This window comes from Ranitomeya imitator, chromosome 7 (genome assembly GCF_032444005.1).
Source record: "Ranitomeya imitator isolate aRanImi1 chromosome 7, aRanImi1.pri, whole genome shotgun sequence".
In the NCBI taxonomy this organism is placed as follows: Eukaryota; Metazoa; Chordata; class Amphibia; order Anura; family Dendrobatidae; genus Ranitomeya; species Ranitomeya imitator.
The window spans coordinates 171,435,319-171,461,931 of NC_091288.1; the positions used below are offsets into that span (position 1 = coordinate 171,435,319).

The 26,613-nt window shown below is 43.3% G+C and overlaps 1 protein-coding gene across 1 annotated transcript in view; it reads right to left on the reverse strand.

The window, feature by feature from the left end:
• LOC138646122 (uncharacterized) overlaps positions 1–26,613 on the reverse strand; it is a 437,282-nt gene that overhangs the window by 140,209 nt on the left and 270,460 nt on the right. The window contains exon 53 of the mRNA XM_069735585.1: positions 8,876–8,957. Within this exon, the coding sequence (XP_069591686.1) occupies positions 8,876–8,957 (82 nt within the window). The remainder of the gene's footprint in view (positions 1–8,875; positions 8,958–26,613) is intronic.

Genomic DNA, 26,613 nt, shown 5'->3' on the forward strand with positions numbered 1-26,613 from the left:
AAGTTTATTGAACATTCATTCTGCAACTTTATTGGAAATTCATTCTTGCACCTTTTTCTTTTCTCTTGAAAGCTTCTCTTGATACCTTTTCTCTTATAGAAGGCCTGCGGATCTCCTCTGTGAAGCATCATGTTCACGTTCCATTACCTTGGTATTGTTGTTCCATCTCTTTGATATCCTGATTAAACATTTCTCTTTGCTCTTCTCTACCAGCACCAAAGTTTTCAGGAAAGCAGTCCCAATGGGAATGTAAAAAATGTAACTTCAAATTCATAAGACAACCCAAGGCTTTAAAATGTTTCAGCATGTTCTGCACGATGGACTTAAAGAAGTTGTCCACTACTTGGACAACTTCTTCTCATACCCCCTCACTTGGCCCCCATAAAATAATAAAGCTTATACTCACCTTCCGTGCTGGCACCGTTCCCACTGTGTCGGGGATTGCGGTCTCGGAGCTCTCATGATGTTTTTGTGACACACGATGCTGGCACCCAATCAGAGCTGGCGTCACTGTACCCGCCTCCTGTCGAATTGAGCAGGAATAGGAAGTTCAAGATCAGCTGCAGCCCGGACTTCCTCTTCATGTTCGATTTGTCCGAAGGCGGAGAGTGACGCTGGAGCTGATTGAGTGCCAGCGTCACATGTTACAACAACTGCAAAAGAGCCCTGGAACTGCAAGCGTCGACACCGCGGGAACAGCGCTGGCACAGGAGGCGAGTAGTCTTTATTATTTTATGGGGGCCAAACATTTTGATCAAGATCGGGTTGTCCAAGTAGTGGACAACCCCTTTAAATTTTAGGTCTTTGTTTAAATCTAGAAATTTCTTCACAAGTTCTTTAAAATAATCACAATCTCTTTTCTCAACAGCTTTAATTTTTGTTTCAAACACGTCGTCCTTCAAGAGTTTCTGCCGCAGAGGAGGCGATGCATCCGGAGCCGGGAGCAGGTAAGACGTCTTTGAGCTGAAGGTACAGGGGACAGTCTGGGGTGAGGGGCTCAATGTACAGAACTGTCAGCCCAGTATGGAAAAAGGGGCCGCATGGGGTGGGATGCCTCTGGAAAAGGGGGCCGCATGAGGTGGGATGCCTATAGAAAAGGGGGTTGCATGGCATGGGATGCCTATGGAAAAGGAGGCTGCATGGGGTGGGATGCCTATGGAAAAGGAGGCTGCATGGGGTGGGATGCCTATGGAAAAGGAGGCTGCATGGGTTGGGATGCCTATGTAAAAGGGGGTCACGTGAGGTGGGATGCCTATTGAAAAGGGCCATATGGGGTGGGATGCCTATGGAAAAACAGCCTATGGAAAAACAGCTAGCATGGCGTGGGATGTCTAGAGAAAAATAAGCATTGTGGGGTGGGATGACTATAGAAAAATGGTTAGCGTGGGGTGGGATCCCTATAGGAAAGGGGCAAAGTGGGGTGGGATGACTGACAAAGGGGAAAGTGGAGTGGGATCACTATGAAGAAGGGGCAGCGTGGCATCAGTGGAGAAGGGGCAGCATGGAGTGGGATGATTGAAAAAGGGGCAGCATGGGTTGGGATCATTATGGAGAAGAGGCAGTGTGGGCAGAATCACGATACAGAAGGGGCAGCGTGGGTGGGATCACCTCAGCAGTGCCACAGGCTGATCGCTTCCATGCCACACCGCATTGATGCAGTAAATTATGTAAAAGGAGCACCGACCAAGTACTGAGTGCATTTAATGAACCCTGTCCTAAAAGATGGAAGAACAGAGCTATTGAAGCTGGAACTGGAAAAGAAAGATGCCCAGATAAAGCATCTGAAAAGCAGCATTTCATAATGGGAGGCTAAATACAAAGAAGTTAAAGCCAGGAATGCACAAGTTCTTAAGATGTTGCTAGAAGGTGAAATGAAAGACAAGGATGGGGGCAATGACCGCTGCCTCTGTCCCCATGATGACTCTTCAGTATTCCAGCATGCACTGGTATTCTCAAATGAAGCATAATCAAAAAGGAAGTATAAAAAAGGAAAGAAAAGCAGCTTAGTAGTGTAGTTAAGGAAGGATGGATGGTAATTTTTAATACAAGTATATTCAAAAATAGTTTAGATTATGGCACTAGATAGATACGTTTTTAGAATGAAAATTACTTTGACTTCGGACCACCCCTATCAGTTACTCTGTAAATGTTTATTAGGTACAGCAAATATGTCAGGATAAAACATAACTTTTAATAGATAAATTAATAAGTATAAAATATAATATACAGTCATGGACAAAAATTTTGAGAATGAGACAAATATTAATTTTTTCAAAGTCTACTGCTTCATTTTTTCTAATGGCAATTTGCATATACTCCTGAATGTCAGAGTGATCAGCTTAACAGCAATTACTGTACTTGCAAAGTCAATATTTGCCCAGAAAATGAACTTTAACCCCCAAAACACATTTCAACATCATTGCAGTCCTGCCTTAAAAGGATCAGCTAACATCGTTTTAGTGATTGATCCATTAACATAGGTGAGGGTGTTGATGAGGACAGGGCTTCTGCACGCACTGTGAGGCGGAGACTCTTTGAGCAAGGCCTGGTTTCAAGGAGGGCAGCAAAGAAGCCACTTCTCTCCAGAAAAAACATCAGGGACCGACTGATATTCCCCAAAAGGTACAGGGAGTGGACTGCTGAGGACTGGGGCAAAGTCAGTTTCTCTGATGAATCCCCTTTTCGATTGTTTGGGACATCTGGAAAACAGCTTATTCGGAGAAGTCTTGCCTAAAAACACAGCCATGAATAAAGAATGGTACCAGAATGTCCTCCAAGAGCAACTTCTCCCAACCGTCCAAGAGCAGTTTGGCGCCCAACAATGCCTTTTCCAGCATGATGGAGCACCTTGCCATAAAGCAAAGGTGATAACTAAATGGCTCATGGAACAAAACATAGAGATTTTGGGTCCATGGCATGGAAACTCCCCAGATCTTAATCCCATTGAGAACTTGTGGTCAATCATCAAGAGACGGGTGGACAAACAAAAACCAACAAATTCTGGCAAAATGCAAGCATTGATTATGCAAGAATGGACTGCTATCAGTCCGGATTTGGTCCAGAAGTTGATTGAGAGCATGCCAGGGAGAATTGCAGAGGTCTTGAAGAAGAAGGGTCAACACTGCAAATATTGACTTGCTGCATTAACTCATTCTAACTGTCAATATAACCTATAGGTACTCATAATATGATTGCAATTATATTTCTGTATGTGATATAAAAATAAAAAATAAATCTTTATTTTTATATAGCGCTCACATATTCCGCAGCGCTTTACAGTTTGCACACATTAACATCACTGTCCCCGATGGGGCTCACAGTCTAGATTCCCTATCAGTATGTCTTTGGAATGTGGGAGGAAACCGGAGTACCCGGAGGAAACCCACGTAAACACGGAGAGAACATACAAACTCTTTGCAGATGTTGTCCTGGGTAGGACAAGGCTGCTGTGCTAACCACTGCGCCACCGTGCCCATCAGACAAACACTAATAAAAAACAGAGGGCAGCAGATCATGTGAAAATATAATTTTGGTGTCATTCTCAAAACTTTTGGCCATGACTGTATAGGGCTGCCTTCAAATAGGAAAAAGCAGGCTTTCAATATGAGTACTGATTGATGTACTAGATAGTCAACATTGTAATAAACTATTCAACAGATACATCAAGGTTGCTTTGGGAATTAGGGTATTATATAAAAATACATTGGGTCAAAAGGACACCCTCAATAGAACACAAGATAGAACTAGCAAGGCGTCTATAATCGACCCAATATAAAGAGGATTGAATTCTGCATAAATATAGCGACTGGACTAATCCCTAATAATGTGTACATATAGTCTCTTCCCACCAGCCCCAGGAACAGATTCGCATAGGCAGGCGCAGATGGACTGCCCATGGCGGTGCCCCTGAACTGGTGATAGAAAAAATTCCTTGTAAAGCAGAAGTGGAGCAACCTTAAAATAAACTATAATTATGTACATATTTGCTGTACCTAATATTATTTATCTTTGAGAGTGTTATCTGTGTGGATTAATGTCTGCATCTTTTGCTGGTTTGATACCTTCTATAAATGTTTACTAGTGCTTCGGCCTGCTACTAATTAGTATTGTGGTTCCTGTATGGTCCATAGTTTGATGATGGTTGATAATAACAACTCCAAACATCACCTTGCCGTTGTTAAGGACATACTACAAGTTGCAGTTTCATATGACACAAGTGTGTAACTTGAGGCAAACCTGACATTGCAAGTGAACACTATACTAATCTTGGTCACATATTTATGTACTAATAGTGGTTCTGGTCCTGCCTTTCTGTGCTGATGATTTTTCTAGTAATGCCGTCATGTACAGATGATGGTGCTGGTGACGTATTCATGTACTGATGGTGGTTCTTGTGAAGTACTGTAGTCATGTATTGACAGTGGTTCTGGTGATATATTCATGTGCTGACGGTGGATTTGGTAATGCACTCATGTACTGACAGTGGTTCTGGTGATGTATTTATGTGCTGATGATGGTTCTGGTAATGTAGTTGTGTACTGATGAATTATCAATGTATTTGTTGTCATCTTTAATTTATTAGACATGATTCATGATCATCATAGGTTCAGTGTGGGGGGATTGAACAACCATTTGAATTAGACCGAATTTTTCAGCTGAACAATTGTTTAACTAATGCCCCATACATTGTAGACAGATGTCTGATCATTCAGCAGGCAGTTATCTTGCTCCAATTCTGATTACTTTTCCAAGCGCTCCCGTGTTCTCTATAAGACATCTCTGGAGGCTTACCATTTAGAGAGCATAAGGATCTTTAGCTCTAAATTAGACATGGTGGATCCTTATCTCCCCAGACATCATCAGTCAGGATCACCTATGCACATTAGACTGTCAGTGTAACCTGTTGATACTGACAGATTCAGATAATTTTAGTCTGTGTCTTGAGGGCTTAATTACTAGGGTATGGGCTCATGATGTCTTTTAGGCTTCTGTGAATTGAATGAGTTTTTCAGGCACAAGATGCTCCAGGACACACCAGCGTCTATTGTGCTAAAGATACTTTTTTGCTTCTTTTCAGTCATCTTTTCCAACCTCTTTTGGGGACTGTTTTTTAATTTAATTGTATTAAATAAACTAGTGAGCAGCTTCCAAGTTTAAGCCGCCTGAGGAATGGTTTAAGCCGCCTGAGGAGTTTATTTAACACTTTTTTCAGGTGGGTAACGGAGCAGGTCCCAACAAGCTTGAACAAAGATAATTTTAAGAGAATCAAATGTGCACGAGAATTTATAAATTGCTGACACAAATCTCACACATTTCAATGTTGATTTACAGATTATCCAAGGAACATTTGTGGTAGATTCTACAAAGCAATGTGAACATCATAAAAACATAAAGGTTCCTATATCGCCGCACGATCTCTCAATGAATGCACGTCTTCAATGGTTTGTTTGCATAATTAAGAAAATTCTAAGAAATTAAAATTACACACTTCACAGTTCTCAGATAGCGTTCATTCACAGCTTGTGGTTGTGATGCAAGTAAAAAAAAAAAGCTGTGTACGTGTCTATGGCCAGGTGTGTGTGTTTATCGTACCACATCAAGTACCATTTCTTTAGAAATCAGACGGTTTAGGTTCCAAAAAGGACACAAATGTTACCACTAATGTCATAATGTCTTGTGATAAGTCGCCACATAACCCACAGCAGTGTCGCCAATTTCTCAAAGTGAAACACATCATTTCACAATCCTTCGCCATAAACTCCTTTACAGTCCTGCACATTTTTTTTTATCAAGTTCTACAAAATATGACACACTGAGAAGATTTCTTCAAAAAAACTGCAGTTAATGATGGGTTTACAAAAAAAGATATGTGCGTTTTTAGGATTTTCATAGGTGATTGGTCAGACAACAGTATTCGGATTCTGGAACAGGCTCCAACTGTACGGACTCTGAGGCTATGTGCACACGCTGCGGAATGGTGTGTGGATTTTTCCGCACTGATTTTGGGCAAAAACACTGCGTTTTTCCTGCGGATTTATCACGGATTTACTGCGGTTTTTGTGCGGATTCTACTGCAGTTTTACAACTGCGGTTTTCTATTATGAAGCAGGTGTAAAACCGCTGTGGAATCCGCACAAAGAATTGACATGCTTCGGAAAATAAACCGCTGCGTTTCCGTGCATTTTTTTCCGCAGCATGTGCACAGCGGTTTTTATTTTCCATAGGTTTACATGGTACTGTACACCGCATGGAAAACTGCTGCGGATCCACAGCGTCAAAAACGCTGCGGATCCGCAGAAAAAAACGCAACGTGTGAACATGGCATGAAACTCTGAAAGTTCTAGCACTGACGGAACGGTGACAAATGCAGTGCGGCTTCAGGGTTCAGGTACCACTGGATGTGGTTACAGCATCCAGGTACTGCTGAATGCGATTTTAGGCACTGGATACACAAGGACCAGGGGTTCGGGTTCAGGCTGTGGCTATACAGGGACCGGAGGATTCAGGTACAGGGACTGGGACTTGGCAACTCACTAGTTGCACAAACTTTCACTAATGGGAGAACATTGCTCAGGCACCTCCCTATTGGAGAAGGTGCCTTTTATACAAGATGCCTCCCAGGTATTGGCTGGGGACATTTGCAACCTATGCATGCTGCCCATTTAAGAGCAGGGGAGCACGTGTGCGCACTAGACGGGGCAGGAAGCAGAGAGATGGGTGAGTAACCGCGCAGATGTGGCGGTGAGTATGTCGGCGTCCCTGCATGGAGGAGGAAGGGGAACCTTTCTGGCATTAGCGTTACACTGGGTATTGCAGCTTTCTCATTGACTTCAATGGAACAATGTTGCAAAATCCAATATATCAGGTACTATATAATGAGCATGCAAGTAAACAGAAAAAAGGCCACAATACTTGTTTAATGCTCATGCCCCTTTAAACAGGTGATGGTCGAGGATGCCTTAAGTCAGGCCCCCTTTAATAGGATATTGATGAAGTATCCTGTATATATCCTATATATAGGAAACCCATGTAGGGTCCCAGGTTACTCACCTGTGTACTGAGAACTGTAACTCCCCTATTCAGGAGAAGTATCTGCATATGGCCACTCCATGGTGTCAGGGTGTTTAGGTTCTGTGGTTCCTTCATTTTAGAACATTTTAAGGGTGTCAAAATTGGGATTTAAAATCGAAACAAGCTTCATCTTTGGAACAGTAGAAAATATATTTATTTACAGTTACTCATTTTTTAATGTGAATTAATGATCTATGTAAAAATTAAAATTTAGTTCACTGATAGACAATCCCTTTAACCCCTTACTGACATGTGCCTTACATGTACAGCACAAGTAGTTGGTAGCGGATGTATGGAGGGGTAACAGGGGGTGAGCTCGCATCATACCGGGCAGGTAATGGCTGTGTGTTTTAGCCAGGACCTGCCTCTATCAATCATATATGTGATATCGCCGTGTTCAAAAAAGTCCGATCAAGATATAAAAATAATTAACCTGATCGGTAAAAACAGTAAACGGAAAAAAGTCAAGAACGCCAAAATGACAGGTTTATTTGTAGTTGAAAAAAATGCTGTAATAAACGACTAATTATCCCAAAATGGGATGAATAAAAACATCATCTCACTCTGAAAAAAATAAGCCATCACACAGCTCTATCGACAAATAGTTGAAAACTTTATAGGTCTTGGAAAATAGCGACCCAACCCCGAAAAAAATGTTATCTAAGACTTCTGATTTTTTTTTCCACCACTAAAATAGTTAAAAAAAAACTTGACATGTTTGTCATCGCTGTAATCGTCCTGATGAGGAGAATCATACTGCAAGGTAATTTTTACCACAAAATGTACGCCGTAAAAACACTTCTCAAAACATAATGTCAAAATTGTGTTTTTTCCCACAATTTCACCACACTTAGAATTTGTTTCCGTTTTCCAGTACATTATGTGGTGAAATGGTGCAATTCCAAAGTACAATTCATCCCACAAAAAACAGCCCCCCTCATACCTCTATGTAGGTAGAAAAATAAAAGAGTTATGACTCTGGGAAGAAGGGGAGGAAAAAACAAAAACGCAAAACCAGAAATTGTCCACATCGGCAAGAGGTTAAAGGATGACGTGTTGGCTCGTCACGTCAGACATGTCTGTTTCAGCAAATGCTCCCCATAATATAACAATTCAGGAGCATCTTTCCTTATGGCTTCTAGGCACCTTCAGAATTCTAGCTTTAACCACATTATGAGGATTTGTTCACTTTCTTGTTTTCTTTTATAGAGAGAGTAATGAAAATAATGGCACTGCAAGATCTGTCACGCCCAATGGTGGTCTTACAAGCCCTACTGACACTAATACCAAATGCCAAGAATCCACTACGATGTCCATCATTTCATAGGAAAAAAATAGCTGCAGTACTGGATTTTCTGTTCTATTTTATGGAAAGAGCAAAGAAAGCTCCTAACGAAACCTTGGGCTACATTCCGCTGTCCGTTTTTGTACGTTTTCTGTATTTTTAATGGAAAGAACGCATACCCATTATGTCTTACGGACCCTTTCACATGCACTTTTTTATTTTTCAGACTAGTGCGGAAATAAAATTAGCCATTTACAGTTTTTTGCATGAGTTACACTGATGGAAAAATGGCCACACACTGGGTCCAAATCCCACCAAGGACAATATCTACAGGAGTTTGTATGTCCTCCCGATGTTTGCGTGGGTTTCCTTTGGGTTCTCAAGTTTCCTCCCACAGTCCAAACACATACTGACAGCAGTAACTACTATGAATCCCACAATACTGCATTATAGACCTGAATTTGTAAAAATAAAGTGTATCGTCCGAATATCGTCACTCATCACTAGACAGATGCTTACCCCTGTGATGAAGGTGCTGGAGCTCGGGATGTAATTTTGCAAGGCGGGAACACTGTGTGCTGTTTTCACAATTAGTTCCTCACTAAATGGCAAAAAAAGAATCCAAATAATGAATAATATTATAATAATACATCTCATTACATTAGATTATATCACTTAATAGAAAAAGAAAACAATAGAGATAACAAGAATGAATGAAAAAGACAAAAATACACTCCTCAATATTGAAATTACAGTACCAAAGTCGTGGAGTAAAGGAAATCACAGGATCGATAGACTAATTAGTTATATGCACATAATGAAAGTATGGAAATAAAACCCCTTCCCCAACTTGCGATTTGGGGTTTTCGTTTTTTAGCTGCCCTTCTTCTCAGAACCATAATTTTTTTATTTTTCCGTCAATTTAGCAGTATCAGGGCTTGATTTTTGAGGGACGAGCTGTACTTTTGAATAACACCATTAAATTTATCATATAGTTTACTGGAAAATGAGATTTTTTTTTCATCATTTTCATACCATTATAAAATGTCTGTCCGTCCTTTAATTTCCAGAATTTCACAACTTTTTCTTTGTGATTTTTTAATTTCAATGTTGGGAAATGCAATGAAAAAGCCCACTTTAGCTATCTATACAGTGCCTTGAAAAAGTATTCATACCTCGATAACTTTTCAACATGTTTTCATGTTTCACCCTCAAACAAATTTAAACTTTAAAAGAATTTTATTGGGATTTTATATGATATACAAACAATAAGTAGCAAGAATTTGTGAATTGTAAAGGAAATGATGCATGGTTTTCTAAATATTTTAAAAATCTGAAAATTGTGAAGTGTATTTTTATTGAGCCCCCTGTGGTCTGATACTCTTAAATAAAATCAAATTGCCTCCAAAAGTCAAATAATTAGTAAGCTGAGTCCACCTGGGTGTAATTTATTCTCAGTATAACTACAGCTGTTCTGTAAAGGACTCAAAGGTTTGTTTGAGAACATTAGGGATCAAACAGAGTCATGAAAGCCAAGGAACACATGAGACAGGTCAGGGATAAAGTTGTGAAGAAGAGTAAGCAGGGTTAGGTTATAAAAAAATAGTCCAAGCCTGAACATTATATATGGCACTGTTCAATCCATCATCTGAAAATAAAAGGAGTCTGGCACAACTGCAAACCTACCAAGGCATGACCGTCCCCCAAAACTGAAATCCCAAGCAAGGATATCACTATTCAAACAAGCAGCCAAGAGACCCATGGTCACTCTGGAGGAGCCCCAGAGATCCACAGCTCAGGCGTGAGAATCAGTCCAAAGGACAACTATTAATCTTATACTTCATAAATCTGGCTTTATAAAAAAAATGGCAAGAAGGAAGCCAGTTTTGAAAGCAAGCCATAAGAAGTCTTGTTTGCAGTTTGCAAAAAGCCATGCAGGGGACACAGCTAGCATGTGGAAAAATGTGATCTGGTCAGATGAGACCAAAGTAGAAATTTGGGGGGCTAAATGCAATGTGCTATATGTGCTGAAGAGCAAACACTGCACCTCACGCTGAAAAGACCATCCCCACCATCAAACATGGTGGTAGCAGCAACATGCTGTGGGAATAACATACTTCAGCAGGTACAGGGAAGCTGATCAGAGGTGATGGGAAGATGGATAGAGCTAAATACAGTGCAATCCTGGAGGAAAACCTGTTAGAGGCTGTCACGGCGTCACGGCGCCCGGGTATCTATGCTGCAGGGGAAGCTGCACACAGCAGCTGAGCAGAACGCCAAGTTAGACCATGTGACAGAGTGGAAGGAGGAAAGGGGGCAGAGCCAGATGCTGGGGAAACAGAGAAGGGACAAGCACTAAAGAATAATCAAACAAGCAGAAGTCATAGCCAGGAGATTACGAGGTAACACAACGGAGAGACAGGGGATCGTCAGAAGCAAAGCCAGAGTTCAGTAGCCAGGTACACAAACAGGGTAAAGCACGGAAAGCAAGACAACGCTATGCAAGCCGGCCACACACTCCAGGAGTCCCGCATACAGACAGAAACAGAATCTATAGCTGACAGAGAAACCAGGTTATGAGCGAGTATAAATACCCCTCCCATTTTGGAAAAGAGGCTAGCAAAATTAACCCTGACAGGACATTAACCATGTCCTGACCACAGAGGCTACATAAGATTTGGGACTGGGGCGTAGGTTCAATTTCCAGCAGGACATATGCATGTGTGTGAATGGCCCAGTCACAGTCCAAACCTAAATCCCATTGAGAATCTAAAAATTTCAGCCTCTAGAGGTGCAAAGCTGGTGGTCCCAGCCCAATAGACTTGTCCCAGCCCAATAGACTTGTCCCAGCCCAATAGACTTGTCGCAAAAGTTGGTCCTACAAATTATTGGCTCAGGTGGCAATACAACTGCGCATGCATAAAATACATTTAAGTTTGTGGGTGTAATGTGAAAAAAATGTGGAAAAGTTCACGGGGTATGTACTTTTTAACATCTTTGAATTTTTTCCTCTTGCCTAAAAAAAAACAAGGAAGTTTAAAAATCTGTTGTGAATTCTGTGGCAGAGTTCACTCCTGTGGTCACAAGTGGTACTTCGGCTGATTCTCTCTGGGATCTTCCGTTTGTGGAGGGAAGTGGTACTGCAGCTTCTGAGTTTCCTCCCTCAGGTGATCTGGTGAGCTCGTTAGCTTCTTCTCTACTTAACTCCACCTGATGCTTTGATCTATGCTTCCTGTCTATGTTTCAGTGTGGGACTTGTTTTTTCCCTGGATCATTCCTGTGGCCTGCTGCTCTGCAAAGCTAAGTTTTGCTTATGTTATTTTGTTGCTATTTTTCTGTCCAGCTTGCTTTATTGGTTTTTCTCGCCTGCTGGAAGCTCTGAGACGCAGAGGGACCACCTCCGTACCGTTAGTCGGTGCGGAGGGTCTTTTTGTCCCCTCTGCGTGGTTTTTTATAGGTTTTTGTGCTGACCGCAAAGTTATCTTCCCTATCCTCGTTCTGTTCAGCTAGTCGGGCCTCACTTTGCTTAATCTGTTTCATCTCTATGTTTGTGTTTTCATCTTACTCACAGTCATTATATGTGGGGGGCTGCCTTTTCCTTTGGGGAATTTCTCTGAGGCAAGGTAGGCTTATTTTTCTATCTTCAGGATTAGCTAGTTTCTCAGGCTGTGACGAGGCGCCTAGGTTCTGGTCAGGAGCGCTCCACGGCTACCTTTAGTGTGGTTTGTTAGGCTTAGGGATTGCGGTCTGCAGAGTTCCCACGTCTCAGAGCTCGTTCTATTATTTTGGGTTATTGTCAGTTCACTGAATGTGCTCTGACCTCCATGTCCATTGTGATTCTGAATTGCCTTTCATAACAGTACAGGAAGCCAAAAGTGCTAATGATTCTCAATAGAGGGAAAAAAGAAGTTCTGAGACCATTTTTTTTTCTTTGCACTGTGTTTTGTCTTTTTTTCCCCCTAGACATTTGGGTGGTTCAGGACACAGGTGTAGCAATGGACATTAAAGGTCTGTCTTCATGTGTTGGTCAGCTCACGGCAAGAGATCAAAATATTCAAGATTTTGTGGTCCAGAATTCTTTGCTTGAACGGAGAATTCCTATTCCAGATTTGTTTTTTGGAGATAGAACTAAATTTCTGAGTTTCAAAAATAATTGTAAACTATTTCTGGCTTTGAAACCTCGCTCTTCTGGTGACCCAATTCAACAGGTTAGGATCGTCATTTCTTTTTTGCGCGGCGACCCTCAGGACTAGGCGTTTTCTCTTGCGTCAGGAGATCCTGCATTGAGTAATATCGATGCGTTTTTCCTGGCGCTTGGGTTGCTGTACAATGAGCCTAATTCAGTGGATCAGGCAGAAAAAAATTTGCTGGCTCTTTGTCAGGCTCAGGATGAGATAGAGGTATATTGTCAGAAATTTAGAAAGTGGTCAGTGCTCACTCAATTAAATGAATCTGCGCTGGCAGCAATATTCAGAAAGGGTCTCTCTGAAGCCCTTAAGGATGTCATGGTGGGATTTCCTATGCCTGCTGGTTTGAATGAGTCTATGTCTTTGGCCATTCAGATCGGTCGACGCTTGCGTGAGCGTAAACCTGTGCACCATTTGGCGGTATTACCTGAGCTTAAACCTGAGCCTATGCAGTGTGATAGGACCTTGACCAGAGTTGAACGGCAAGAACATAGACGTCTGAATGGTCTGTGTTTCTACTGTGGTGATTCCACTCATGCTATCTCTGATTGTCCTAAGCGCACTAAGCGGTTCGCTAGGTCTGCCACCATTGGTACTGTACAGTCAAAATTTCTTCTGTCCGTTACCTTGATCTGCTCTTTGTCATCATATTCTGTCATGGCATTTGTGGATTCAGGCGCTGCCCTGAATTTGATGGACTTGGAATATGCTAAGCGTTGTGGGTTTTTCTTGGAGCCCTTGCAGTGTCCTATTCCATTGAGAGGAATTGATGCTACGCCTTTGGCCAAGAATAAGCCTCAATACTGGACCCAGCTGACCATGTGCATGGCTCCTGCACATCAGGAGGTTATTCGCTTTCTGGTGTTGCATAATCTGCATGATGTGGTCGTGTTGGGGTTGCCATGGCTACAAGCCCATAATCCAGTATTAGATTGGAAATCCATGTCGGTGTCCAGCTGGGGTTGTCAGGGGGTACATGGTGATGTTCCATTTCTGTCAATTTCGTCATCCACTCCTTCTGAGGTCCCAGAGTTCTTGTCTGATTACCGGGATGTATTTGATGAGCCCAAGTCCAATACCCTACCTCCGCATAGGGATTGTGATTGTGCTATCAATTTGATTCCTGGTAGTAAATTCCCAAAAGGTCGATTGTTTAATTTGTCCGTGCCTGAGCACACCGCTATGCGCAGTTATGTGAAGGAATCCCTGGAGAAGGGGCATATTCGCCCGTCATCGTCGCCATTAGGAGCAGGGTTCTTTTTTGTAGCCAAGAAGGATGGTTCGCTGAGACCTTGTATAGATTACCGCCTTCTTAATAAGATCACGGTTAAATTTCAGTACCCCTTGCCATTGTTGTCTGATCTGTTTGCTCGGATTAAGGGGGCTAGTTGGTTCACAAAGATAGATCTTCGTGGTGCGTATAATCTGGTGCGAATTAAGCAAGGTGATGAATGGAAAACTGCATTTGATACGCCCGAGGGTCATTTTGAGTATCTCGTGATGCCGTTCGGACTTGCCAATGCTCCATCAGTGTTTCAGTCCTTTATGCATGACATCTTCCGAGAGTACCTGGATAAATTCCTGATTGTGTACTTGGATGACATTTTGATCTTCTCGGATGATTGGGAGTCTCATGTGAAGCAGGTCAGAACGGTTTTTCAGGTCCTGCGTGCTAATTCTTTGTTTGTGAAGGGATCAAAGTGTCTCTTTGGTGTGCAGAAGGTTTCATTTTTGGGGTTCATCTTTTCCCCTTCTACTATCGAGATGGATCCTGTTAAGGTCCAAGCCATCCATGATTGGACTCAGCCGACATCTCTGAAAAGTCTGCAAAAGTTCCTGGGCTTTGCTAATTTTTATCGTCGCTTCATCTGCAATTTTTCTAGTATTGCTAAACCATTGACCGATTTGACCAAGAAGGGTGCTGATGTGGTCAATTGGTCTTCTGCTGCTGTGGAAGCTTTTCAAGAGTTGAAGCATCGTTTTTCTTCTGCCCCTGTGTTGTGTCAACCAGATGTTTCTCTTCCGTTCCAGGTCGAGGTTGATGCTTCTGAGATTGGAGCAGGGGCTGTTTTGTCGCAGAGAGGTTCTGGTTGCTCAGTGATGAAACCATGCGCTTTCTTTTCCAGGAAGTTTTCGCCTGCTGAGCGTAATTATGATGTGGGCAACCGAGAGTTGCTGGCCATGAAGTGGTCATTCGAGGAGTGGCGTCATTGGCTTGAAGGAGCTAAGCATCGCGTGGTGGTATTGACTGATCATAAGAACTTGACTTATCTCGAGTCTGCCAAGCGCTTGAATCCTAGACAAGCTCGTTGGTCGTTGTTTTTTGCCCGTTTTGACTTTGTGATTTCGTACCTTCCGGGCTCTAAAAATGTGAAGGCGGATGCTCTGTCTAGGAGTTTTGTACCCGACTCTCCGGGTTTATCTGAGCCGGCGGGTATCCTCAAGGAAGGAGTAATTGGAAGGATGTACTGTGTAACACTCATGCCTTATTGACCCCTGTAGATATATATTTGCACTTTTGCACAGCATGCACTTTTTGGCTACTATGTGAATAGATACAGTAGTATTATTCAGGGATTTTTTAGGTTCATACACCTTATGTGTTAGGCTAGCTTTGTCTGCCAACATACATTTGATTTAACCCTTGGTATCTGTGACATTTGTCAGCAGCCATTGCTCTTGTAGGCATATTAATCCAGCTCATATCCCTTAGGCATTTCTCCTTTTATGGCACACTTATGGCCTTTATATATAGATGTACTGTGTAACACTCATGCCTTATTGATTCCTGTGGATTTTATATGTATTTATTTGGGATCATATGGTTTATATTAGGTACTGTATGTATTTTCCTCAGCAGACAGTATAATTCTGTCTCATGTATCTCCACTGACTGTAATTGGACTCTAATAGAATTTTTAATTGTACTATTAATAAAATTTAGTTTTTTATTGGCATCTAAGCTTCCGTTGTGGTTCTATTGTTTGATATTTGTTGAAATTTGGGAGTGCTTTATTTTTAGGCTATTGCTTTGGATAATGTGGTTTTTTATAGGTTTTTGTGCTGACCGCAAAGTTATCTTCCCTATCCTCGTTCTGTTCAGCTAGTCGGGCCTCACTTTGCTTAATCTGTTTCATCTCTATGTTTGTGTTTTCATCTTACTCACAGTCATTATATGTGGGGGGCTGCCTTTTCCTTTGGGGAATTTCTCTGAGGCAAGGTAGGCTTATTTTTCTATCTTCAGGATTAGCTAGTTTCTCAGGCTGTGACGAGGCGCCTAGGTTCTGGTCAGGAGCGCTCCACGGCTACCTTTAGTGTGGTTTGTTAGGCTTAGGGATTGCAGTCTGCAGAGTTCCCACGTCTCAGAGCTCGTTCTATTATTTTGGGTTATTGTCAGTTCACTGAATGTGCTCTGACCTCCATGTCCATTGTGATTCTGAATTGCCTTTCATAACAAAAATCATTTTGAGTAAAGCACCATTATGTTATGTGTCTGATGTTACTACGTGGACATCTGTTTCCATGATTACAGACAACATACTCATAACCATGGAGGCACATAGGTCTACACAGGAATTGTAGTTTTAGATTTTAGTTTTTGTAGGAACAATTGGTAACTTACAGCAGTGCAAAGTAAAGATAAACTGCAATATATAGATAATGGTGCCTCACTCATTACAATTTCAAGATGCATTAAGCTAAAAGCAGGCATCATTACATTACTTTATCAATGATCTCTTGATGAGGAGGCTAGTTAGTGCTAGATATTTTATCAAAAATGTTTTGCAAAGTTATTTCATATTTTTTACATTCGTCATATGTAACATATGTATCACAATTTAGTAAGATGATAATTTACTATTTGTTAAAATAAGTAAACACTACAATTGCTGACCAACTAAGAAAATAAAACTTTTTTCCCCTTAAAACTATATCCATTAGGGCTGAAATTCTAGTGGCAGAAACAAAGGTATATTTAAAGGGGTTATCCACAACTCAACTCCTTCTGAAGCCCTATGTTTTTCCCCAGTAAAATAATAACACTTATAATCACCTCCGGTGCCAGTGCTGTTCCAGTGGTGCCAGCACTGGCTCTCCCGAGTCTTTCGTGACATTATTGTGTCACGCAATCCCTGAGACTAATCGGCGATAGCTTCACTCTCACTTCCAAATCAATCCAGAGGAAGTGAAGGCTTCTGCTCCAGATGTCAATTATGTCTGTAGCAGAGTAAAGCCACCGCTGATGGGCTGCAGGGATTGAATGACATAGCGATGTCACATGAGCCCTGGGAGAGCCAGTGCCAACACTATAAGTATAAGTGTTATTATTTTACTGGGGGGAAACATAGGAATTGAAAAGGGGTTGTGTCACGGGGTTACTGCAACAGAAAGGAGCCAGAAGACTGCAGAGTCTGATTGCTCCTACTCCTGCGCTGAAAAGAAGCACTTCACCTTTCTTTTTAAATGGTGCTAATTTTTTTGGGCAGAACAGGGGTTAATCGGCCATGTTGGGAGCTCTGGGAGTCTAAGCTCTCAGCGGAGCTCAGTTAGCCTCTCCTACACCTATATAACCTGGGTCTTGATTGAAACACATCGTCAGAGTTAGCTTATGCTGCATGGCTTGGAGGAGGTGTTTATATGGGAAGGAGTTTCGAGGAGTTATCTGTGACTGTTGCATGGGTTTGTAACTGTGATAATTCCTTTCCCTCCTCTTATTTTGTTTTTTCCTCTTCCTACACTCCCCAATACATTCATGTGCTATATGTGAGTGAATATTTGTATGCCTGGTATTTTCAGTTACCATTGTTTGTGTTGCCTTGTTCATCTGGTTGGTGTACTGCGGGTGCATGGCAGCTCCCCTCTTCCCTGGGTGTGGGAAGGAAACAGAAAGAGGGCTTATTCAGGAGATAAGGTAAGGGTGGAGGCCCCGGCATCTTCACCTTCAGAAGTATCTCGGGGAATAGGGCAAGCTAGGGAGCCCCCTGGTGTTAGGGACTGGGAAGAAGCCCCTGGCCCCAGGTCACCTGAGTCATGACAGGTTGCTCAATTAGTTGACAACTCTTTTAAGTGTCAGCTACTTTTATTCCCCACTATCCCCACTATCTGATGTAACATGGTACTTTGAACTTAGGCAGGATGTATTGAGCTGACATACAACAAATGTATAATAATGGAAAATGGTGAGCTTTGCATGTCACTGCAGACAATGCTTAGTTATTGCACATAGTGATGTCAGCTTCGTCAAGCTGTTTGGTAATGGAAATGCAATCCAAAATAATCCAAGAGTATGGTCACCGGGGGGGTACCTACACTGTTTTTGAAGAAAAAGATGCTTGATGAGGATGCTGGCAGTGTTTTTTCCTAACCATTTTGTTTGAAGTCTGTTGCACCATTTTTGCAGCTACTTTGCTGCTGGCTTTTTAATGTTTAAATGTCATTTATAAAACAGTGGTGGAAGGCGCCTTAAGAATGGCCAGGTCACTTCTTTTAGCAGCTTCACAGCTTTCGATGCCTGAAGAGGGTAAGAGAAGTGAAATAAGACGGAACATATGCACAGCAAGTCGTTTTGGCATTGCAATGCAAATTCCCATTCCTTTTTGGTGTTCTTTTTCGAGCTTTCCACGTAGGTTCCAGGGGAAATCAGCCTGGAGAAGATATAATGTTCACATGCCCTTATAGTTCTTATGTCAACACTGTCGGTTTGGAGCTGAGTAGTTTATGATGCATCTGAACATACTTTGCGATCTTGTGGACATGAATGCTTCACCACTAGGCTATTGTTGCATGAACTTCACAGGAACAACATGTAAAGGGAATTCAATGTAACTCCGGTAGACCCAATGGAACTGTTCTTGGACAGGTGGCATCGTGAGACAGCAAAATATTACAAATCACTATGTGGTGCTAATGTTAATGCACACACTGCTGGCCATCTGATATAGTTTCTTTTTTGTCACCCTATACCTCCGGGAAATATCAACCTCTAGATCCTGTGGGTAGAATACATTTTTGTCAGGAATTCTGATAATCACAAGGAATTAAGCTCACTGTGTGGCTTTGCTACTTTCAGTCTGAATCTGCAATGTGCACAATAAAATAAGAACAGCAAACAGACCCTGACCATCACACTACCACCATATTTTACTGCAGGTATGATGCTCCTTCTCTAAAATGCTGTGTTACATCTACACCAGATGTAATGGGACATACACCTTTCAAAAAGTTCAACCTTTGTCTCTTTAGTCCACAGTGTATTCTCCCAAAGGTCTTGAGAATCATCAAGATGTTTTCTGGCAAAACTGAGACGAGCCTTTATGTTCTTATTGCTCAGCAGTGGTTTTCATCTTGAAACTCTGCCATGCAGGCAATTTTTCCCCAGTTTCTCTCTTATGGTGGAGTCATGAACACTGAACTTAACTGAGGAAAGTGAGGCCTGCAGTTCTTTGGATGTTGTTGTGGGGTCTTTTGTGACCTCTTGGATGAGTTGTTGCTACGCTTTTGTGGTAATTTTGGTTGGCCGTCCACTCCAGAAAGGGTCATAACTGTTTCATGTGTTCGCCATTTGTGGATAATGGCTCTCACTGTGGTTCGCTGGAGTCCCAATGCTTTAGAAATGTCTTTGTAACCTTTTCCAGTCTGGTAGATCTCAAATACTTTGTTTCTCATTTGTTCCAGAATTTTTTTGGATAGTGGCATGATGTCTAGCTTTTGAGTGTCTTTCGGTCTACTTCACTTTGTCAGACAGGTCCTATTGAAGTGATTTCTAGATTGAGAACAGGTGTGGCAGTAATCAGGCCTGGGTTGGCTATTGAATTTTAACTCAGCTTCCCAAGGATGTGATAAACCACAGTTAATTTCTGTGTTAAGGGAAGGAGGGGGAACAATCACTTTTCACACAATACCCTGTAGGTGTGGATTTCTTTTTCCCTTAATAATAAAGACCTTCATTTAAAAACTGCATTTTGTGATTACTTGTGTTATCTTTGTCTAATATTTACCGTATTTTTCGGACTAAAAGACGCACTTTTTCCCCCGCAAAAAAGGGGGGAAAATGGGGGTGCGTCTAATAGTCGCAATGCAGGCTTACCTAGGTGGCAGAGGTGCGGTGGCAGAGGTCCGGTGGCAGAGGTGCGGTTGCGGGGGTGTGGCGGCAGAGGAGGCGCAGTAAGCGGGGTCCCTTTCCCCGGTATGGTGATGCAGCAGGCCCGGTATGCAGCAGAGCCGGGTGAATCTTCTTGTTATCGGTGGTGGCGGCCATTTTCCGGAGGCCGCGCGTGCGCAGATGGAGCGCTCTGCTTCCCGGGGCTTCAGGAACATGGCCGCCGCGATCTCCATCTGCGCACGCGCGGCCTCCCGCGGCCATTTTCCTGAAGCCCCGGGAGCAGAGCGCTTCATCTGCACACGCGTGGCCTCAGGAAGATGGCCGCGCCCACCGATAACAAGAGGATTCACCCGGCTCTGCTGCATACCGGGCCTGCTGCATCACCATACCGGGGAAAGGGACCCCGCTTCCTGCGCCTCCTCTGCTGCCACACCCCCGCCACCGCACCTCTGCCACCGGACCTCTGCCACCGCACCTCTGCCACCTAGGTAAGCCTGCATGATATGCCAGGGACCCCTCTCACGCCATACCTCTCACTGCACCTCCTGATCCCAGCACCTCCTGATCCCAGCACCTCCTGATCCCAGCACCTTCTCATCCCAGCACCTCCTGATCCCAGCACCTCCTGATCCCAGCACCTCCTGATCCCAGCACCTCCTGATCCCAGCACCTCCTCATCCCAGCACCTTCTCATCCCAGCACCTTCTCATCCCAGCACCTCCTCATCTCAGCATCATCCCACCTTGCCTCCTGTGACCCTGCTCTGCCACCGCCATAAGATACTGTAAATTCGGACAATAAGACGGACCCCCATGTTATAAAAAATCTTTTTTTCTGCAATTTTCACCCCAAATTTTGGGTGCGTCTTATGGTCCGGTGCGTCTTATAGTCCGAAAAATACGGTAAATTTGTTTGGTGATCTGAAACATTTAAGTGTGACAAATATGCAAAAGAATAGGAAATCAGGAAGGGGGTGAACACTTTTTCACACATTTGCAAACATTTACTGAGAAGATAAAAAGGAACAGAAAACAGGAGAGGTTAGTGGATTAATATGAAAAGATTACAGGGAAAGTCAGAGCATTGCGATTTAACGAGAAGCTAAAATCTATTTTTCTTCTGAATAAACATTTTCTTTGTAATCTGTGGGACATTATGATACATATTATTATTGTTCAAAACAATAGAGGGCGGATGTGCAGTACCCGAACATGGCCACTATCAGTAGACAGAGCAGCTCTGTAGCTGAGCACTTCCAGCAGCTGCCAGCACTGAGGAGAGCTGATCAGCGGGGGGTGCCGGATGTCGCACTGCTGATCTATCTTAAGGATAGGTCGTCATTGTTAAAGTAGTGGACAATCTCTTTAGTTTGTACATCTAGCTTTGGCTCAAAGATGCAAAATAGTTACCAGAATAAGGAGCAGTCATTTCCAACCTTATTTCAATGCAAAACTTTCATATTAACCCCTTTCCGAAATTGAACATTGTTATGGCTGGCAATCAGGCAACACAGCGTGCAGTAATCAGCGCACATGCAGAGATCTGGCAATAACCAAAAACAATAGGACGAGCTCTGAGACGTGGAATCTCTGTAGACTGCAGTACCTGATCTATCCTCACACAACTATAAGCAGCAGTGGATTGCGCCTATCACTACCTATGCAACTCGGCACTGCCTGAGGAGCTGACTAGCCTGAAGCTAGAAATACAAGCCTGACTTACCTCAGAGAAATACCCCAAAGGAATAGGCAGCCCCCCACATATAATGACTGTTAGCAAGATGAAAAGACAAACGTAGGAATGAAATAGATTCAGCAAAGTGAGGCCCGATATTCTAGACAGAGCGAGGATAGCAAAGAGAACTATGCAGTCTACAAAAAACCCTAAAATGAAAACCACGCAAAGGGGCAAAAAGACCCACCGTGCCGAACTAACAGCACGGCGGTGCACCCCTTTGCTTCTCAGAGCTTCCAGCAAAAGTTAATAGCAAGCTGGACAGAAAAAACAGAAAACAAACTAGAAGCACCTATCTAGCAGAGCAGCAGGCCAAAGGAAAGATGCAGTAGCTCAGATCCAACACTGGAACATTGACAAGGAGCAAGGAAGACAGACTCAGGTGGAGCTAAATAGCAAGGCAGCCAACGAGCTCACCAAAACACCTGAGGGAGGAAGCCCAGAGACTGCAATACCACTTGTGACCACAGAAGTGAACTCAGCCACAGAATTCACAACAGTACCCCCCCCTTGAGGAGGGGTCACCGAACCCTCACCAGAACCCCCAGGCCGACCAGGATGAGCCACATGAAAGGCACGAACAAGATCTGGGGCATGGACATCAGAGGCAAAAACCCAGGAATTATCTTCCTGAGCATAACCCTTCCATTTGACCAGATACTGGAGTTTCCGTCTAGAGACACGAGAATCCAAAATCTTCTCCACAATATACTCCAATTCCCCCTCCACCAAAACAGGGGCAGGAGGCTCCACAGATGGAACCATAGGTGCCACGTATCTCCTCAACAACGACCTATGGAATACATTATGTATGGAAAAGGAGTCTGGGAGGATCAGACGAAAAGACACCGGATTGAGAATCTCAGAAATCCTATACGGACCAATAAAACGAGGTTTAAATTTAGGAGAGGAAACCTTCATAGGAATATGACGAGAAGATAACCAAACCAGATCCCCAACACGAAGTCGGGGTCCCACACGGCGTCTGCGATTAGCGAAAAGCTGAGCCTTCTCCTGGGACAAGGTCAAATTGTCCACTACCTGAGTCCAGATCTGCTGCAACCTGTCCACCACAGAATCCACACCAGGACAGTCCGAAGACTCAACCTGTCCTGAAGAGAAACGAGGATGGAACCCAGAATTGCAGAAAAATGGAGAGACCAAGGTAGCCGAGCTGGCCCGATTATTAAGGGCGAACTCAGCCAACGGCAAAAATGACACCCAATCATCCTGGTCAGCGGAAACAAAACATCTCAGATATGTTTCCAAGGTCTGATTGGTTCGTTCGGTCTGGCCATTAGTCTGAGGATGGAAGGCCGAGGAGAAAGATAGGTCAATGCCCATCCTACCACAAAAGGCTCGCCAGAACCTCGAGACAAACTGGGAACCTCTGTCAGAAACAATATTCTCAGGAATGCCATGTAAACGAACCACATGCTGGAAGAACAAAGGCACCAAATCAGAGGAGGAAGGCAATTTAACCAAGGGCACCAGATGGACCATTTTAGAAAAGCGATCACAGACCACCCAAATGACCGACATTTTTTGAGAAACGGGAAGGTCAGAAATGAAATCCATCGAAATATGTGTCCAAGGCCTCTTCGGGACCGGCAAGGGCAAAAGCAACCCACTGGCACGTGAACAGCAGGGCTTAGCCCTAGCACAAATTCCACAGGACTGCACAAAAGCACGCACATCCCGTGACAGAGATGGCCACCAGAAGGATCTAGCAACCAACTACCAAAGATAGACCAAAGATTCCTGGATGACCGGCCAGCACCGAACAATGAAGTTCAGAGATAACTTTACTAGTCCACCTATCAGGGACGAACAGTTTCTCGGCCGGACAACGATCAGGTTTATTAGCCTGAAATTTCTGCAACACTCTCCGCAAATCAGGGGAGATGGCAGACACAATGACTCCTTCCTTGAGGATACTCGCCGGCTCAGATAACCCCGGAGAGTCGGGCACAAAACTCCTAGACAGAGCATCCGCCTTCACATTTTTAGAGCCCGGAAGGTATGAAATCACAAAATCAAAACGAGCAAAAAATAACGACCAACGGCCCTGTCTAGGATTCAAGCGCTTGGCAGACTCAAGATAAGTAAGGTTCTTATGATCAGTCAAAACCACCACGCGATGCTTAGCACCCTCAAGCCAATGACGCCACTCCTCGAATGCCCACTTCATGGCCAGCAACTCTCGGTTGCCCACATCATAATTACGCTCAGCAGCAGAAAATTTCCTGGAAAAGAAAGCACATGGTTTGAACACTGAGCAACCAGAACCTCTCTGTGACAAAACCGCCCCTGCACCAATCTCAGAAGCATCAACCTCGACCTGGAACGGAAGAGAAACATCAGGTTGACACAACACAGGGGCACAGCAAAAACGACGCTTCAACTCCTGAAAAGCTTCCACGGCAGCAGAAGACCAATTAACCAAATCAGCACCCTTCTTGGTCAAATCGGTCAATGGTCTAGCAATGCTAGAAAAATTACAGATGAAGCGACGATAAAAATTAGCAAAGCCCAGGAATTTCTGCAGACTTTTTAGAGATGTCGGCTGAGTCCAATCCTGGATGGCCTGAACCTTAACCGGATCCATCTCGATAGTAGAAGGGGAAAAGATGAACCCCAAAAATGAAACTTTCTGCACACCGAAGAGACACTTTGATCCCTTCACGAACAAGGAATTAGCACGCAGTACCTGGAAAACCATTCTGACTTGCTTCACATGAGACTCCCAATCATCTGAGAAGATCAAAATGTCATCCAAGTAAACAATCAAGAATTTATCCAGATACTCACGGAAAATGTCATGCATAAAAGACTGAAAAACTGATGGAGCATTGGCAAGTCCGAACGGCATCACCAGATACTCAAAATGACCCTCGGGCGTATTAAATGTAGTTTTCCATTCATCTCCCTGCCTGATTCTCACCAGATTATACGCACCACGAAGATCAATCTTAGTAAACCAACTAGCCCCCTTAATCCGAGCAAACAAGTCAGAAATCAATGGCAAGGGATACTGAAACTTAACAGTGATTTTATTAAGAAGGCGGTAATCAATACACGGTCTTAGCGAACCATCCTTCTTGGCTACAAAAAAGAACCTTGCTCCCAATGGTGACGACGATGGGCGAATATGTCCCTTCTCCAGGGACTCCTTCACATAACTGCGCATAGCGGTGTGTTCAGGTACGGACAAATTAAATAAACGACCCTTAGGGAATTTACTACCAGGAATCAAATCGATAGCACAATCACAATTCCTATGCGGAGGTAGGGCATCAGACTTGGACTCTTCAAATACATCCTGAAAGTCCGACAAGAACTCTGGGATGTCAGAAGGAATGGATGACGAAATAGACAAAAATGGAACATCACCATGTACCCCCTGACAACCCCAGCTGGTTACCGACATAGAGTTCCAATCCAATACTGGATTATGGGTTTGTAGCCATGGCAACCCCAACACGACCACATCATGCAAATTATGCAGTACCAGAAAGCGAATAACTTCCTGATGTGCAGGAGCAATGCACATGGTCAGCTGGGCCCAGTACTGAGGCTTATTCTTGGCCAAAGGTGTAGCATCAATTCCTCTCAACGGAATAGGACACCGCAAAGGCTCCAAGAAAAATCCACAACGTTTAGCATAATCCAAATCCATCAGATTCAGGGCAGCGCCTGAATCCACAAACGCCATGACAGAATACGATGACAAAGAACACATTAAGGTAATGGACAAAAGGAATTTGGACTGTACAGTACCAATAACGGCAGAGCTATCGAACCGCCTAGTGCGTTTAGGACAATTAGAAATAGCATGAGTAGAATCACCACAATAGAAACACAGTCTGTTCAGACGTCTGTGTTCTTGCCGTTCTACTTTAGTCATAGTCCTGTCGCACTGCATAGGCTCAGGTTTACTCTCAGACAATACCGCCAGATGGTGCACAGATTTACGCTCGCGCAAGCGACGACCGATCTGAATGGCCAAGGACATAGACTCATTCAAACCAGCAGGCATAGGAAATCCCACCATTACATCCTTAAGAGCTTCAGAGAGACCCTTTCTGAACAAAGCCGCTAGTGCAGATTCATTCCACAGAGTGAGTACTGACCACTTCCTAAATTTCTGACAATATACTTCTACATCATCCTGACCCTGGCATAAAGCCAGCAGATTTTTCTCAGCCTGATCCACTGAATTAGGCTCATCGTAAAGCAATCCCAGCGCCTGGAAAAATGCATCAACATTACTCAATGCAGAATCTCCTGGTGCAAGAGAAAACGCCCAGTCCTGTGGGTCGCCGCGCAAAAAAGAAATAATAATCAAAACCTGTTGAATAGGATTACCAGAAGAATGAGGTTTCAAGGCCAAAAATAGCTTACAATTATTTCTGAAGCTCAGGAACTTAGTTCTGTCACCAAAAAACAAATCAGGAATCGGAATTCTTGGTTCTAGCATCGATTTCTGATCAATAGTATCTTGAATCTTTTGTACATTTACAACGAGATTATCCATTGAGGAGCACAGAGCCTGAATATCCATGTCCACAGCTGTGTCCTGAAGCACTCTAATGTCTAGGGGAAAAAAAAGACTGAAGACAGAGCTAAGAAAAAAAAATGATGTCAGGATTTCTTTTTTCCCTCTATTGGGAATCATTGGTGTGGCTCCTTGTACTGTTATGGCTGGCAATCAGGCAACACAGCGTGCAGTAATCAGCGCACATACAGAGATCTGGCAATAACCAAAAACAATAGGACGAGCTCTGAGACGTGGAATCTCTGTAGACTGCAGTACCTGATCTATCCTCACACAACTATAAGCAGCAGTGGATTGCGCCTATCACTACCTATGCAACTCGGCACTGCCTGAGGAGCTGACTAGCCTGAAGCTAGAAATACAAGCCTGACTTACCTCAGAGAAATACCCCAAAGGAATAGGCAGCCCCCCACATATAATGACTGTTAGCAAGATGAAAAGACAAACGTAGGAATGAAATAGATTCAGCAAAGTGAGGCCCGATATTCTAGACAGAGCGAGGATAGCAAAGAGAACTATGCAGTCTACAAAAAACCCTAAAATGAAAACCACGCAAAGGGGCAAAAAGACCCACCGTGCCGAACTAACAGCACGGCGGTGCACCCCTTTGCTTCTCAGAGCTTCCAGCAAAAGTTAATAGCAAGCTGGACAGAAAAAACAGAAAACAAACTAGAAG